Consider the following 15,157-nt stretch of genomic DNA (forward strand, 5'->3'; position numbering starts at 1 on the left):
CTATAATCCCTGATAGAAAGTCCCTCCCCAGTTTTCCTGTAGGCCCTCATATGCCCAAGCGTATCAAAGTTTTTATAGTTACTGATAAGGATGTAAAGCAAAGCAAGTTGTTGCTGGTTTAATATTCATGCCTAAAGCATCAGTCTTAGTCATATATGTGAAAAAACTCTTAAGTTTTGGACTCAGAGCCCTTTTAAGGTAGATTATCATGTACTGAAACACTGAGCATCTTTCCATTAGCTTCATAGCATTCTAGATTGAATTATTTGCTTATAGCGATTTGCATTATATCATATGAATAGTAGAGAAAAAAAAAGAGAAATTTGACAGAATAATTTAGCATCTCTCTCTTATAATGATTTTTTAGGTTCTTGGCATCTGGTAAAATTAAAACTATATTTTAGCAATACTATGATGTGCAACCAACGTTAAACTAGACATAGGAATTATGAATCTTAGATTGCATATGAACATGAAAAAATGATTGAGCAGCAAGAGGAAGCTTTTTTAAATGGTGCTGATGGCATCAAATACATAAAATACATAATCAAAATCCTGCAAATGCTTAAATATGTGTAAAACTGGAAAAAATAATAATAGACTGAACACTATTGAAATACTGAAATTTATACAAGGATGTCAACCTATATAAGTTTAGGACACTACAGAATCTACCTGGAAAAGGTCTGAAGCATGGCAAACTAACTGTGCGTTATTCCTACATACTACAGATGCAAACTTGAACGCTTAAAGTATAAGATCATGTTTATATAGAACCATATATGTGTGTCCAGTTTAAGCCAGTTTGTATTTCCCATCTGTGGTTGAAAAGACTCCAGTATGTGTTGTTGGTGAACTCCACATTTTTGGCCAGGTGTTTAACCCATGGTATCAGAAAGCTAAGAACTTTGAAGCCAGATTTTTAAACCAATATGTTAGAACAAGAACAGATGCATATAAGCAAGTGTGTTTAGGCAGGAGGTTAGAAAAAGCAGTGAGATTCCAGCCTTCCCATATGTCAACAACATATTGTTTGTTTTATAGGAAAGACCAGACGAGTCTATCAAACAATATTTTAAAGTTATCTCTTGATTTCCTCTGCAAAATGAATTACTAAAGCAATAAATAAGCATATATCTAGACAATCACTTATTCTTCATAGAAATATATGGTCACTTGTTAGGTACATAACTTAGCTATTCAATTCTGAAAACGTTCATTCTTGTCAAGGAGATGTAAACATAAGATTGGTAAACTGGTGTCTGTTTACTGTAATTTGTAAATAGACATAAAATACCTTTTATTTTAGGAAACACAATTTAAATTAATTAAATGTATTTCAGTACAATAAAGAATTGTGCAATGCAAAATAGAAATATCTATTATGAGATGCAGAAATATATGTTCTATATTTTCCCTGGCAATACCTTAAGTTTTACTACATATTGACACCAGCCTCTTTGAATCACAATTGGAAAGTAAATTTAGGCTTAAGGATGTCTTTAAAAGCCATTTTTAAATTGTAACTCAAAGAAAGGGATGTTGGAACATATGCATTAGTACATCAACTTAAATACGCTTGAAAATTCTAAGCATGCACAGGCAAACTGCATGAGTAATAATACTTCTGCTTTCAACTGCCTTGTATCTTGCATGTAGGGAAAAAAAAAAAAAAAGAAATATATGAATTCCAATTGAATGAAACAGTTTCCATCTGATGTCCCAAATACAATAGATGTCTTGGATGCTGACTGAACATGATCTCATTCTAACAGTCAAGTTAATTGAATTTTAAAATTTGGGGCCAAGGACAGGTTTGGATATGGCCTCAATCTAAGCGAGTGACATGCATGCTAACATAGATAATGTGGTGGTGGAGGTGGGAGCTGAAATCCTCCAGTTCACCTTCTCCACCAGTAATTCCATAGCTTAAGTTAGAGGCTCACCTGCAAATGGACATCCAGGCATTTTGGAGGCAAAACATGTGGATACCTGTATTGACAAAGCTACCCAGCTATGAGTAGATTTATTGATAACATCTTGACTGTCAGATACGTGGTAGAGAATATGACAGAGTATCTGAGCAGTTTGATTTAGATATTTCATAAAGAGCCTGCCAAGACATTGACTCTTCCTGGCAGATGAGATATTGCAGCAATCCTTCTCTGGAAAGCTGTGTAATACAACATTGTGGTGTTATTCATTAGAAATGAGACAGATTAAAATCTGATCACAGCTCTGTAGGCTAAAAAAAATAAAATAAATAATAGCTGCCTATTCCAGCATAATGTAGTGCTTAAAAACTGAAGAGGCTAAAGAGTGCCTCATATCCGGGATACCAGAAATGGCAGTGGAAGACAAGTTCTTCCTTTCTCCTTAGAGCATCTTAGATGTCTTGACCTTCACTCAGGGTTTATACTACCCAGCTGCCAATACAGTGTATTACCCAGTGCCAAATACACGTTATATTTAGAGAATATCCTTCCCCATAAGAAAGAAAGAAGGGAACAAGAGAATCATTCACTTTTAAGGCTGTGTGGTAGTCTTCATTTATAAAACATTTTTATGGAGAGTCCAACACAACTGTGGGTAAATGAAGTGTAGCTTTTCTTAGTTTTCTTGTCTGAACTGTAGTTCAAAGGGTAGGAACATATGTATTGCTTACTGAGGGGCAAAGATTAAATGCTGATATTGCTGCTTTAATCTCTGAGAAGCATAACTATGACAGCTCACCATCTGGCAAATGGTCTAAACTCTGGTCTTTTTTTTTTTTTTTTTTTTGTAAGTATAGTTTAGTGAGTTGCCTTCCCCATGGGATGTTTTTAATCTTCTCATAGATACCTGCCTAGTTCCGTGAATTAAAACTTGTTCTGTCAAATATGCTTCAGTTCTATAAAACCGATGTACAACTCTATGAAAAAGACCAAATACTTAGCACTTGCTAGGATCCAGTGGATGGCCTCTCTGAATCCTACAAGAGAGTTGTGCTGTGTTAATTTGCATCAATCCTATGAGAGTTGGTGTAGGAGAATAATGTATCTGTGCCAGGAAATCATACTGGTTGAATTACCAGTGTGACCTAAGGAGGGAAAAAAACTATGTGCCAGAAAGTGTCTGATGTCTCTTTTTGCATAAGACTATAACGTGGACATATGTCCTAGCACATGAGCACTGAAATGAACCCAGTTCTGATAAACTGCAGTGCAGATAAAATCTATGCATGAGATTTGAATTATGCCCAGACACATGAATTTGTAGCTTCAGTGTCTGTTTTACAGGACAGTCAGCAGTCCCAATTCTGGCTTCAAATTGAACTAGGCTTATTTACCACACTGAATGCAGTTCTTTAGGGACAAATCTGGGAAAAATGTGAACGGAAATGCAAAAAGCAGAGTTGGAGAGAAACAGGCTTGCTGAGGAGCATGTCATTGCATAGAGAAAGATGTTATGCATGGAAGATGAAGAGCTATTGTACAGACTTTCCTAAATGACTTCCTTCTACTTATGTTCTGGCACACAATTCTTAGTTAAATGGTTGCATACTAAATTATTCACTCTTTTTAAACTGTAATCCATAAAAAACCCTACACTGCATTTTATGGCATTGTATTGATATCTGCATGGTTTATAAACAGGAGGAATCTCTTGTCGTTTCCCTTCCAAGGCTAACAAACTAAAATTATAGATTATGAAGCTGGACAAAGAAAAAGATAGTAACCAGATGTTCACTGGCAGCTTGACCCTGCAATCCCATACTCTCCATTTAACCTAGCAACATCCTTGACTCATTCTGAGTCTTCACCCCAAAGTACCTTGCTTACCCAGAGCTACATTCTGCTTCTCTGATTTGTCTCCCTCTGAGCACCTTTGTCTAGATTGCTCTTCCATTTTCTTCTGAGAAAAGCTTACTTTCTGAGATTGAAGTTGTCCTAACTGTTCCAAGAACTATTTGTCAACAAGAGCAAGTGCCAGATTCTGCACCAAGCATGGAACAATCCTGGATGTATGTACAGACTGGGAAAGAGAGGCTGGAGAGCAACCCTGTGGAAAGTGACCTGGGCATTCTGGTCAATGGCAAGTTAAACATGAGTCAGCATTGTGCCCTGGTAGCCAAAAGGGCTAGTCGTGTCATGGGGTGCATCAGGTACAGCATTGCGAGCCAGTCGAGGGAAAGGGATTGTCTTGCTATGCTTTTCACTGGTGTGCAGTTTTGGGTAACACAGTGTAAGAAGTACCTAAGACTATTAGAGAGTGTCCAAAGGAGGGCTACAAAGATGGTGAAGGGTCTAGAGGACAGGATGTTTGAGGAGCAGCTGAGATCCCTTGTTTTGTTCAGCCCAGAGCAGAGCAGGCTGAGGGGAGGCCTCATGGTGGCCTGCAGCTCCCTCACAAGGGGAGCGGAGGGGCAGGCGCTGAGCTCTGCTCTCTGGGGACAGCGACAGGACCCGAGGGAACGGCATGGAGCTGGGACAGGGGAGGGTCAGGCTGGGTGTTAGGCCATTCTTCACCCAGGCACTGGGATAGGCTCCTCAGGGTCACAGCACTGAGCTTGCTGGAGTTCATGACATATTTCGATAGCACTTTCAAACATAGAATTTCTTTTTTGGATGGTCCTGTGTGGAGCCAGGAGTTGGGTTCAGTGATCCTTGTGGATCCCTTCCAACTCAGGATACCCTATGATTCTATGATTCTGTGTGTTTGGACGTGCAAGATTTGGGTCTGAGTGCTGTTGCCAAACTGGTTGCACAATGATGTTAGTATAAGACAATCCCAGTAGCCAGTAAGAATATTGAAATGGAGTAAGATATTTCTGGGGAAAAAAATAGGTTGGACTGTACACTTCTCATGGTGCATTACTATAAAAGCATATTTACTACAGGAAATGTGTTGTGGCTTATGTGATAATCAGTTTTAAGTAATGTCTTAAGGCATGGTACCATAGGCACGACTGTATGTCCACCAGAAGGCACTTCAGTTTAAAAGTTGTCTACAGCCAGTGAGCAGTGATGCTGCAAATGCATTCTTACCCTGTACATCTTGACTACAGCCTCTGTCACTCCTAGTCTATGAGACAGCACATATCCTGTGGTTTTTTTTGTTAGTTTGTTTGTTTGGTGGTGGTGGTGTTATTATTATTACTGGTTCTCATCTTGTTATAAAATGAAAAGGAATTTATTCAATTTTAAGTTTAATAATTCAGTGCTGTGTCACTTGTTTTTTTCAACAAACCTACTATTTTTCAAATATTAGATATGTGTTCTTATGTTCAGAGAGGTCAAGCAATTTGGAGTTCCAAGAGTGAGCAAAATGATTGCTAAAATGTGAAAACTAGAAAACATCGATGAGCTTTTTAGCCATTTAATTCCTAAATCTACTTTTTGTCTTTACAAAAAATGTAATACTACTGGTGACAGTGAGTATAATTTGTGTGATTTGTTTGTTTAGTTTCACATGACCTTGCTAGATTTGTTTAAAAATAATCTAATCTGCTTCAATAAGATTTATATTGCTTTATCAACCTGTGGCTAACTATAAAAATAAAGACAAGTAGGCTTATTGAAAATGCACAGGTTCAGAATGAGCAAAGCATATTATGTATTTTACCATTTTGACCATGCTAAGATAAATTTCATGCACTGAACTGCAGACGCATTATAGTATTTTTCTTCACTGTCCATAATGGTATTTTATACTGAACAGGAAATAAACATAGAAATTACCTAAACTGAAAATCTTTGATAAATTGATTTAATTAAAACTGGAATGTTTTTCACCACTGAAATTCATACTGAATCATCTGTTTCTTTTTTCCTTGGAGAGGGAAAGAGTTATTAGTAATTCTAATCCAGTATTTTATAAAAGAAATGAAAAATCATATTTGCTCAACCTATTACTGAGAACCCAGCTTTTGTGTGAAATAAAAGGTAATATTAAGTTTTAAAAAGCTGCTTTTGATTTTATGGAAGTTAGCCATAATTTTTCATGTGAAAGAATGCCAGACCAGTTCCTCAAGGAATACTTAACTCTATGTGCTTCAGAATTTAGGAATATTTTCTTAATATACTTCTAAATATGAAAGTGAAATGATTTCTTTTTAAGTAAGTCATAGATTCTAAACAGCAAAAAGTACATATTTTCAAAACATTTTCATGTTTAAATATACAAAATTAACAGTAAAGGAAAAAATCTTGTAAGACATCAAAAGAATATTTGGTAATTTATTGTTTTTGAGTAGTAATATTTCACAAGATAAACATTCCAGTTTTTTTCTCATAAGTGCAATTGCTTAAGCGTTTTTTCAAACCCTTTTGCATTGTTTCCAGATCTTGAACATGTAAAACATGGAATAGTTCTGAATGAATTTTGCTGTCTGCAGCTGTAATCTGTTCCAACTCTCCACATGATTTGAATGGCCAGCTGAAGTTGTTTCTGGAAAGGCTGTGACTGTATTTAACTTCCTTGCATCTTATTTAATCTACAGGGTAATGATGTTCGGATAATCCTTGGCCAGTTTGATGAGGAAATGGCTGTGAAAGTTTTCTGCTGTGTAAGTAAATATATGCAATTGCATATCAGAATAAAAATGTGGTACATTTGAATAAAAATATATTTAAGTATAAACAGTTACATATGTTTTGCTCCATTTCTGTTTCAATAAAATACTTTGCACTTGATTTTAGTCGAATTTAGTCACAGCCTTCATGGTTAGATTTTATTTCTGCTTTCCTGTTATGGAATTAAATGCCAGATTGAACTTCATGTCAGGTCATAGGAAACACTTGTTTATGTAGTTGTACATGTAGCCACAGATGCAGAGAACTGCCAGATTTACATCGTGTCAAAGAGCTGCATTCTGTTCTGCATATACGTATTTTTGCATGTTTTGCTCTGGAAGAATAAAAAAAATCAAACAGTTCCTCTAGAGGTTAACCAAACAACTCTATTTCTGCTACCCAAAATGCTATTAATTGCATAGCCACCATTCACTTCCCACTTACCATACATTTGACATATTCTTACTGAAAGAAAATATTACTTTGTAAAACTATAAAGGATTTGAATTAAAAGAAATGTAGTAAGACCAGCATATATAATTTCACTGAATATATCTTCACCATTTGTTTGTATGTATTTGAATGTGCTGCAAACAGTCTGATTGCCATTGAAAGAAGCAGGAGTAAAATGTAAGGGTTTTTTTTGTTTGTTTTGTTTTTTAATCTGATCAATAAATAAATGAACCCCAGATATAGGCAGATTTTAGTGGACTTAATTTTGTATTAATATTGAATTATTAGTCTAAATAACCAGATTAATTCAGTATGGCCAATAACACAAAGAGTATAGTGAAAAAGCAATAATGATGGTACTTAAGCTTCAGAGGGTGTCTTTCGATGTTCTCTTAGAGAGACAAAGTTGCCTATCCAAGCAAAGAAAGGAAAGGCAAATGTTCAAAATCTGAGTGCTACATGTGCCTCAGACATATGTTGGCTCTTATTCAGCATCTGTCATAGTTGCTGGCAAAATTTGGAAAGGAGCTATTGCAGAATATGTTTGGAAGGAGCAAAATCTGTTTGCATCCAAAAGGAAATGGAAAGCATTGTTTGGTTCTTCATTCTGCTCAGCTCTGATTGGTCTTTATATATAGATCTTTTTGTTCCAGCATTTAAATTGGATCGACAAAGATAATCTTCAATTTTTCCATTCCTGCAAGAAAGAAGGTTCTTTCCATGGCACACATCCTCCACAGATCTCTGGTGAATGGGCTTCATTTGTCTAGCTGAGGTGTCCTAATCACAGCTGTCTGCCAACACAGTACTTGGCAAGTTTTTGGCCTTACAAAGGTCACTGCCCTTAGTATGTTATTGCTTTCCTCTACAGTTCTGTTCCATGTTTGTGTATCCATGAGGACACTGAAGAAATCCTAGAAATCCTCATGGGCAAAGTGTCTTCTTGTCCATACTGGGGGTTGAAGAGTCTGAAGGACTTAAGGCAGGGACTGTCTCTTGAACACAAAAGCTTGGTGCAGCTTTCTACAGGAACAGTTTAGTACTAACACAGGAAGCATGCGTAATTCAAGTTTCAAGAGTGACGGCTTCTTCTAAAGTACATTAGTGTCAAAAATAATAAGGTGGATTTTTTTTTTTTTTCTGGAGCCTAGAGAAAACCAAGAGATTATGTATTTATGCTTTAATAAATGTATTAATATGAGAATTTCAGCAGGTGACTGAATGCAGGAGAGGGCAGTTCAAAGTAGGTCATTTATATATTAATACACTACAATGTGTCAGAAAGCTTGTTATTAGTCATAAAATATATTGTTGACTCATGCACTCCTACAGCTATGTGTCTAAGAGCACAATAACTTAGTTATGTCAAGTTTTTTAACCCCTTTCCTCAGGTGTAACTTCAGACAGGTTTTGTTTGTGATTCCCTGTTATATTTTTCAGAATATAACAGAGCTTTAGGTTTGTTAGAGAGAGGGGCTATTGTACCGGTGGAAAATATATATATATGCATTTCTGATGGTGGTTATAACAGGAATACTATTTGCTAATGATTTATGTAGGTGGCAAAGTCTTTAAAGTATGCCTCGGTTTTCTGGCTGGATTCAACAATCATACGCTGTGAGGTTTCCTCGGGACTTCCATTAGAGGTTATATGCTCATTTTCATTTTACCTGGATGTTCCTTGCACACACATGCATATACACATGCAGGAAGCATTGCACATAACGATAAACGGACTAAAAGGTAATCTAATTCAGTGGAAACTTTAAAAACATTACAGGACTAATTCAAGCCTAGGTGAACATTAGCAGATGTTTCCTATGATGGCTTCCAGTAGACTGGAAGCTGGCAAATGTTGTGCAAGTTTTCAAGAAGGGCAAGAAAGAAGACCCTAGCAATTACAGGCCTGTCAGTTTCACATCAGTACCTGGTAAAATTATGAAGATGATCCTTGAAGTTACTGAAGCGCACCTGGGGGACAATGCAGTCATTGGTCCCAGCCAACGTGGGTTCATGAAGGGTAGGTCCTGCCTAACAAATTTGATTCCCTTTTATGATAAGATCACCCATCCAGTCGATCAAGAGAAACCAGATGATGTGATCTTTTTGGACTTCAGCAAGGCTTTTGACACGGTTTCCCATAGGATCCTACTGGACAAAATGTCCAGCATACAACTAAACAAAAACATCATACAATGGGTGGTGAGCAGTTGGCTGACGGGTAGGGCTCAAAGGGTTGTGGTAAATGGGGCCACATCAGGCTGGCGGGTGGTCACTAGTGGGGTCCCTCAAGGCTCCATTTTAGGGCCAGTCCTCTTCAATGTTTTTATAAATGATTTGAATGTAGGACTAGAAGATGTTTTGAGAAAATTTGCCGACAACACCAAACTTGGAGGAGTTGTGGTCTATGATGAGGGTGGAAAGGCCTTGCAGAGACATCTGGACAGATTGGAGAGCTGGGCAATCACCAACCACATGAAGTTTAACCAAAGCAAGTGCCGGGTCCTGCACCTGAGACAGGGCAACCCTGGCTATACACACAGACTGAGCGACGGTACGCTGAGAGGGATGATGAGAACACAGACATACAGACTGGGCAACGAGACGCTGAGACGTCTTCGACGAGAGCAGCCCTGCAGAGAGGGATCTGAGGGTTGTGGTTGACAGCAAGTTGAATATGAGCCAGCAGTGTGCCCTGGCAGCCAGTAGGGCCACCCATATCCTGGGGTGCATTGAGCATGGCATTGCTAGTTGGTCGAGGGAAGTGATTGTCCCGCTCTACTCTGCGCTTGTGAGGCCTCACCTCGAGTCCTGTGCGCAGGTCTGGGCACCACAGTACAAAGAGGACGTTAAACTGTTGGAGTGTGCAGAGGAGGGCAACAAAAATGGTGAAGGGTCTAGAGGGGAAGACATATGAGGAGTGGCTGAGGTCACTGGGCCTGTTCAGCCTGGAGAAGAGGAGGCTGAGGAGAGACCTCACTGCAGTCTACAACTTCCTCACAAGGGGGGGTGGAGAGCCAGGCGCTGACCTATTCTCTGTAATTACCAGTGATAGGACCAGTGGGAACGGTGTCAAGCTGAGGCAGGGGAAGTTTAGGCTGGACATCAAGAAGAGGTTCTTCACCGAGAGGGTGGTTGCACACTGGAACAGGCTCCCCAGTGAAGCAGTCACTGCACCAAGCGTGTCTGAATTTAAGAAGCGATTGTGCTGTGCACTTAGTCACATGGTCTAAACTTTTAGGTAGACCAGTGCAGTGCCAGGAGTTGGACTTGATGATCCTTAAGGGTCCCTTCCAACTCAGCATATTCTATGATTGTATGGTTTAAATAATCTTGGCTATTCATTTAACATGAGTGTCGAAAGAAGTTAGCAATTGTAATTCAGTGGGAAATCCTAGCTTTCCATTGTTTTCACTTCAGTGGGATGAATGTGATATTTTTTAGTGGAATAAAAATAAGGGTATTTTGCTCAAAACTTAACAATTGAAGAATCAAAATGTTCAGCTATGTTGGACCATTGTCAAGTTTTGTTTTGTTTTGTTTTTCATTTGAAATTGGATTGACATGCAACTGCACTATATTCCCAATGAAAACTTCAAATTCTGCACAAAATTTGTCTAAAAAACTTAGTGAGAATTTTTCCACATATCATCTTTAAGCTATAGGGATAATGAAGTATAGCCACATGCACATCAAGTCAGCCTAGCTGACACAATTATCTGTCTGAAGACAGTTAAAAAAGGTGAATATAGGAGGAAAACAAGGCTTAATCAGGCCTGTTGATACAGAAGGATTGGATTCTACTCTCCTTGAGCTCATAGAATTTTACTGCTGAGTCTCTGCTTTGGAATTAAAGGCACCATTGATTTTTAATGAGAAACAGATGGAGGTTCATTGCAGTTCAGAAGTCTACAGGCATTTTGTAGAGGTGGGATGTTGGATGTGTACATGCTGACATGATGGAAACATGATGGAAAGACAACGGGGGTGAGGTTTTGCAGCCACTTTTGCACAATACACCAGTATTTGTTTCCTACACACAGAAAGCTTTCTTACAGAGGCTGAGGTGATTCATCTTTTTGATTTCCACTTGATCTCAGATCTGAGATGTTGAAAGCAAAACTGGCTTTCTTTAACTACTAAGAGGCATTGTTATTTCTCACAATGATTTTTTTTTTTTTTTTGGCTTGCTTATTACACATTTCCTACCAGTTTGTCTCTAATAGCATTCCATATATGTGTTGAAGATGAGCGTTTTAAATGAACACAGAATGTGCTATGCTCTGTTTTAGATATCATGAAATTTGAAATAAGGCAGCATCCATAAAATAGCTTGCAGATAAAATCCTAACGATATTCAGTGTAATGGTTCCATTAGCAAAGGCAAAAGCTCAACTAAGAGCAAAGCCTTTTTTTAGAAGGGTGTAGAAATGTTTCCTTACAGAATTAAGTGTGTTTTGTTGTTGCTGCTGTTTTCTTTTAAACTGGAGCAGACTTTCATTTGCATATGAATGCAGATTCGGCACCAGCAAAGATAACCTGTAGCTTTTTATGAATGTGTTGCTCCTGTTTTGAGTAATGCAAGCCCATTGTACAAAGCAATCAAAGAGAAGAATCAACATCTCTGCTGATACCCTGAGAACCACTTCATAGTTAAAACTAAAGTTCTCTGTCATGCACAAATAGTATAGTATATCTTCTTCAACCTTACATCCCTTACAGTCTGATTAATAAATTAATCATTTCATAACATGTAAGTAATTCTGTTAATTAGCTTATTCTAAAACTAATTAATAGCAAGGGTCTCTTTAAGAAGTGCATGGTGCCTGCTTGTCTTTTGTCCTGATTTCTTTATGCCCTTAATAGAATAAAACAATTTCTTCAAACTTGCTCTATAGTCATAATTAATCAAAATCTCCAGCATAATACACTTTAGAAATTAGATTTAATTTTGGCACATTATTAAAAGCTGTTTGTATCTAATTCCTATAAGGCTCAGTTAAGCTTACATTTTAAAAATCATTTAAATAGTCAGTTAACCTTTAAGTATGGCCATTTGTAAGTGCAAAAAAAAATGTTTCATTGATCATCTCATCTTTGGCTAATTTCTGGCAGCAGCTCTGTTTGTTAATGTGAGTTTTTGACAGAAGGGACAGGGTGTATAAAGCACAAAATAGATGTATAAAGCGCTGAGCCAGAGTTTCTACCTCACCAAGCATTTTACAGTTCCAAAATATATATATATATATATTTATATATATATATATTTTTTTTTTCTAAATAAGTATCTCTTTATGGATTCAAACAAGAATTATAAGGTTTTATAAAAAAATACAAAATTCAGTCTCACAAGGGCAGAAAATACTGAGGATATTTCTCTAGGTGCTTGGCAGTAACTTAGGGTTCTGTAGCCTACATAGGGCATACAGGAAGGTTGGGGAAGACGCTGTAACTACTTTACACTGTTCTGATTGTAGAATGCATTTGTAAGCCTTCTCTACCCTGCTCTTTTGTGCCAATAAATCTTTCTCATAGAATCTGAAACCTGTAAGAGGTGATCTGTGTGCAATCAAACAGCTCAAGAAAGATCCGTATGTTTCATGTCAAGGAAATGCATCTTTCAAGCATCAGAATCATCGCCATGCAGCAGAATCAACAGGGATGAAACTGTGGGGAAAACAACCAAAACAACTAAACCTACCAACCAACCAACCAACCAATATTTTGAAATACACTCGAAGTCTTCTTTAAGCCAAAGCACTCGTTGTGCTATCACTGGAAAAGTGACATGGTGCTCAGCTTTGAGGGAACTAATATTGTTCCTCCTCCTTTTGGCTTCCTCAGGTCACTCTTCCAGCTCTGTCATTCCACCAGATCTGAAAGGAATAGTTGCCAACACTTTTTTTTTTTTTTTTTTTTTTGGTTAGCAAAATCTAAATATTTAACCAGATTCTTGCAGGTATGGTAAAGTTTCACCACAGCCTTGTTGGGAATGATCCCTCATTTTCAAGGATGGAATTTCTGGTCATTTGGAAACTTTTAATTTTTACACAATATCCTAGGCCATTTCCAGATTATGTAGAAGACAGAGTCAAGTGCTCATGCAAACAGAATAATTCCAACAGCTCCAGTTTCAGGATACTTCATAGCTAATAATTCCCTGCAACATATGGTTTGATACTTCAATCTGTATAGAGCAGAGGAAGCTGTCAAAGCCTGCCCTTCTCTAGAAGTGCCATTCTTTGTTAATTTGTGTTCTCAGTGATTTGAAAACTGACAAATAAAAGACACTATATGACTGAAAGGTCTTGAATCACCTCATTGTGTAGAAGAAACTTGTTTGGACATCAGAAGGTATTGGTGGATGAAATTGCTATTTTCTTCAAAGGTGGACATGGGATGCAGTGTCACTGTATCAGTAGAAGGAGCAGAGATGGACAGGAAAACAAAAACAGATGTATTTCTGGAAGGATAGAATTAAAAAGAGAGACAAAGACAAGTAATTTAAGTGAATTGTATGATAACATGTGAGATGGCAGACACTGGGTTTCAGACCAGAAGCACTTTCGAGCAGCACCGTATACAAATGCATGAAATTTGATTTTGGCTGAACATCAGCTCTTGCAACCAGGGGCCAAACAAAACTGCTTTATGCATAATACATCTCTGAACTGAGTTTGCGCCATTGTAACAGATTTCAAGCCCAATTTTAATTTTACTATTAATATATTTAGGAGGCTCTCCTATGTTGTACTTTTTGCTATTCATCTTTATATATCTGATAGGCTTTGGGGAAGATCTTTGGGATACTTTTCAAAGCAGTTATGCTCTGAGTGAATAATATTTCCTCTTTGCATTCTCATAGTTCCTTTCTTCTACTGTTATAAAGATTCTGTAAAGAGTTAGAGGTTTTCCAGTTAAGAGCTTTAAAGTTGCACCACGTATTTATAAAAACTGTTTGTTGGTTTGGTTTTTTTTTAATCTAATATGTCTTGTATCTCCAGTATTGCTTATATTAAAACCAAAGAAGCATAAAGACTGCTGTTTGAAATCGAGTCTACCTGAAGTGTCAAAAGAAAACTATCTAGTTACAAGACAGCGAGAGAAACATCTGAAATATAATTCGCTAACTTTATCCTAGAACATTCTTCACAATAAAATATCTATTGTGAATAGATCAGCTTTTAGGTACACCAGCATATGTGCCTATTAAGAAAATACTTCTGTTTATTTTCTTCTGTGTATTTAAAAGGGATCATCATCATCTCAGTATCTTGAAATACAATAGGCTGTATTCAGTATTCAAACAATCTAGAATTTCACCTGAAGAATTATCATGCTGGAAAAAAAAATCACAGAGGTTTGCTTGCTTTATTGGTTGACCATTGATTAAAGCTCATCAGAAGAAAGTGTTTACTTAGTGTCCCTGTGGTCTCTATTTTATCACAGTCGTGCCATTCATATTTTCAATGTTGGGATTTGATGGTGTCTAGGATCTATGTTTTCTTGTTTAACCTCACCCTGTTTTATGTGCTTTTTAGTCTGATAATAATTTAGCTTAAATATGTTAGCATGGTGGTCCTACCACAATGTAAAAGCTATGTGAAGTAAAATTTCTTATGGAAACATGGTGCCTTCTGCCAGTGTTCCTCTTTATCCCTCCTGGTTTTAGAATCCAATAGTTTATTCCTTGCATTTTGAATAAATGTTCTACTGGAAGCAAAATAGATTTTATTGAATTTTCTTCTCATGACCTTAATTTTAAAGACAGGAATCTTCAAGAAAGAGGTATTCATTGTCAGCAAGTAATTATTCTAAACTGCTCTAAATACTTGTGTGTTCTTCAGTCAGGCCATTACTTCATTAATGATGAAAAACAAAATAAACAATATTCTTTATGTTTAATATGTGTATTAAAATATCTATTAACTTTTCTATTTTTCTTTCATTGTAGGCTTATGACGAAGAAATGTATGGCAGCAAATATCAGTGGATTATTCCAGGGTGGTATGAAAACCTTTGGTGGGAATCCTGGATTAATTCCTCACAGTGTCTCAGCAAAAATCTTCTTGCAGCCATGGAAGGTTATATTGGAGTGGATTTTGAGCCTCTCAGTTCAAAAATGATAAAGACCATATCAGGAAGGGTTA

General features: G+C 37.1%; 1 protein-coding gene across 8 annotated transcripts in view; it reads left to right on the top strand.

Annotated features, from left to right (window-relative positions):
* GABBR2 (gamma-aminobutyric acid type B receptor subunit 2) overlaps positions 1–15,157 on the top strand; it is a 492,905-nt gene that overhangs the window by 246,018 nt on the left and 231,730 nt on the right. For all 8 annotated transcript variants that reach the window (XM_068671237.1, XM_068671240.1, XM_068671241.1 and 5 more), the window contains 2 exons: positions 6,482–6,547; positions 14,962–15,153. In XM_068671237.1, the coding sequence (XP_068527338.1) occupies positions 6,482–6,547; positions 14,962–15,153 (258 nt within the window). The remainder of the gene's footprint in view (positions 1–6,481; positions 6,548–14,961; positions 15,154–15,157) is intronic.

This window comes from Anas acuta, chromosome 2 (assembly GCF_963932015.1).
Source record: "Anas acuta chromosome 2, bAnaAcu1.1, whole genome shotgun sequence".
Classification (NCBI taxonomy): Eukaryota; Metazoa; Chordata; class Aves; order Anseriformes; family Anatidae; genus Anas; species Anas acuta.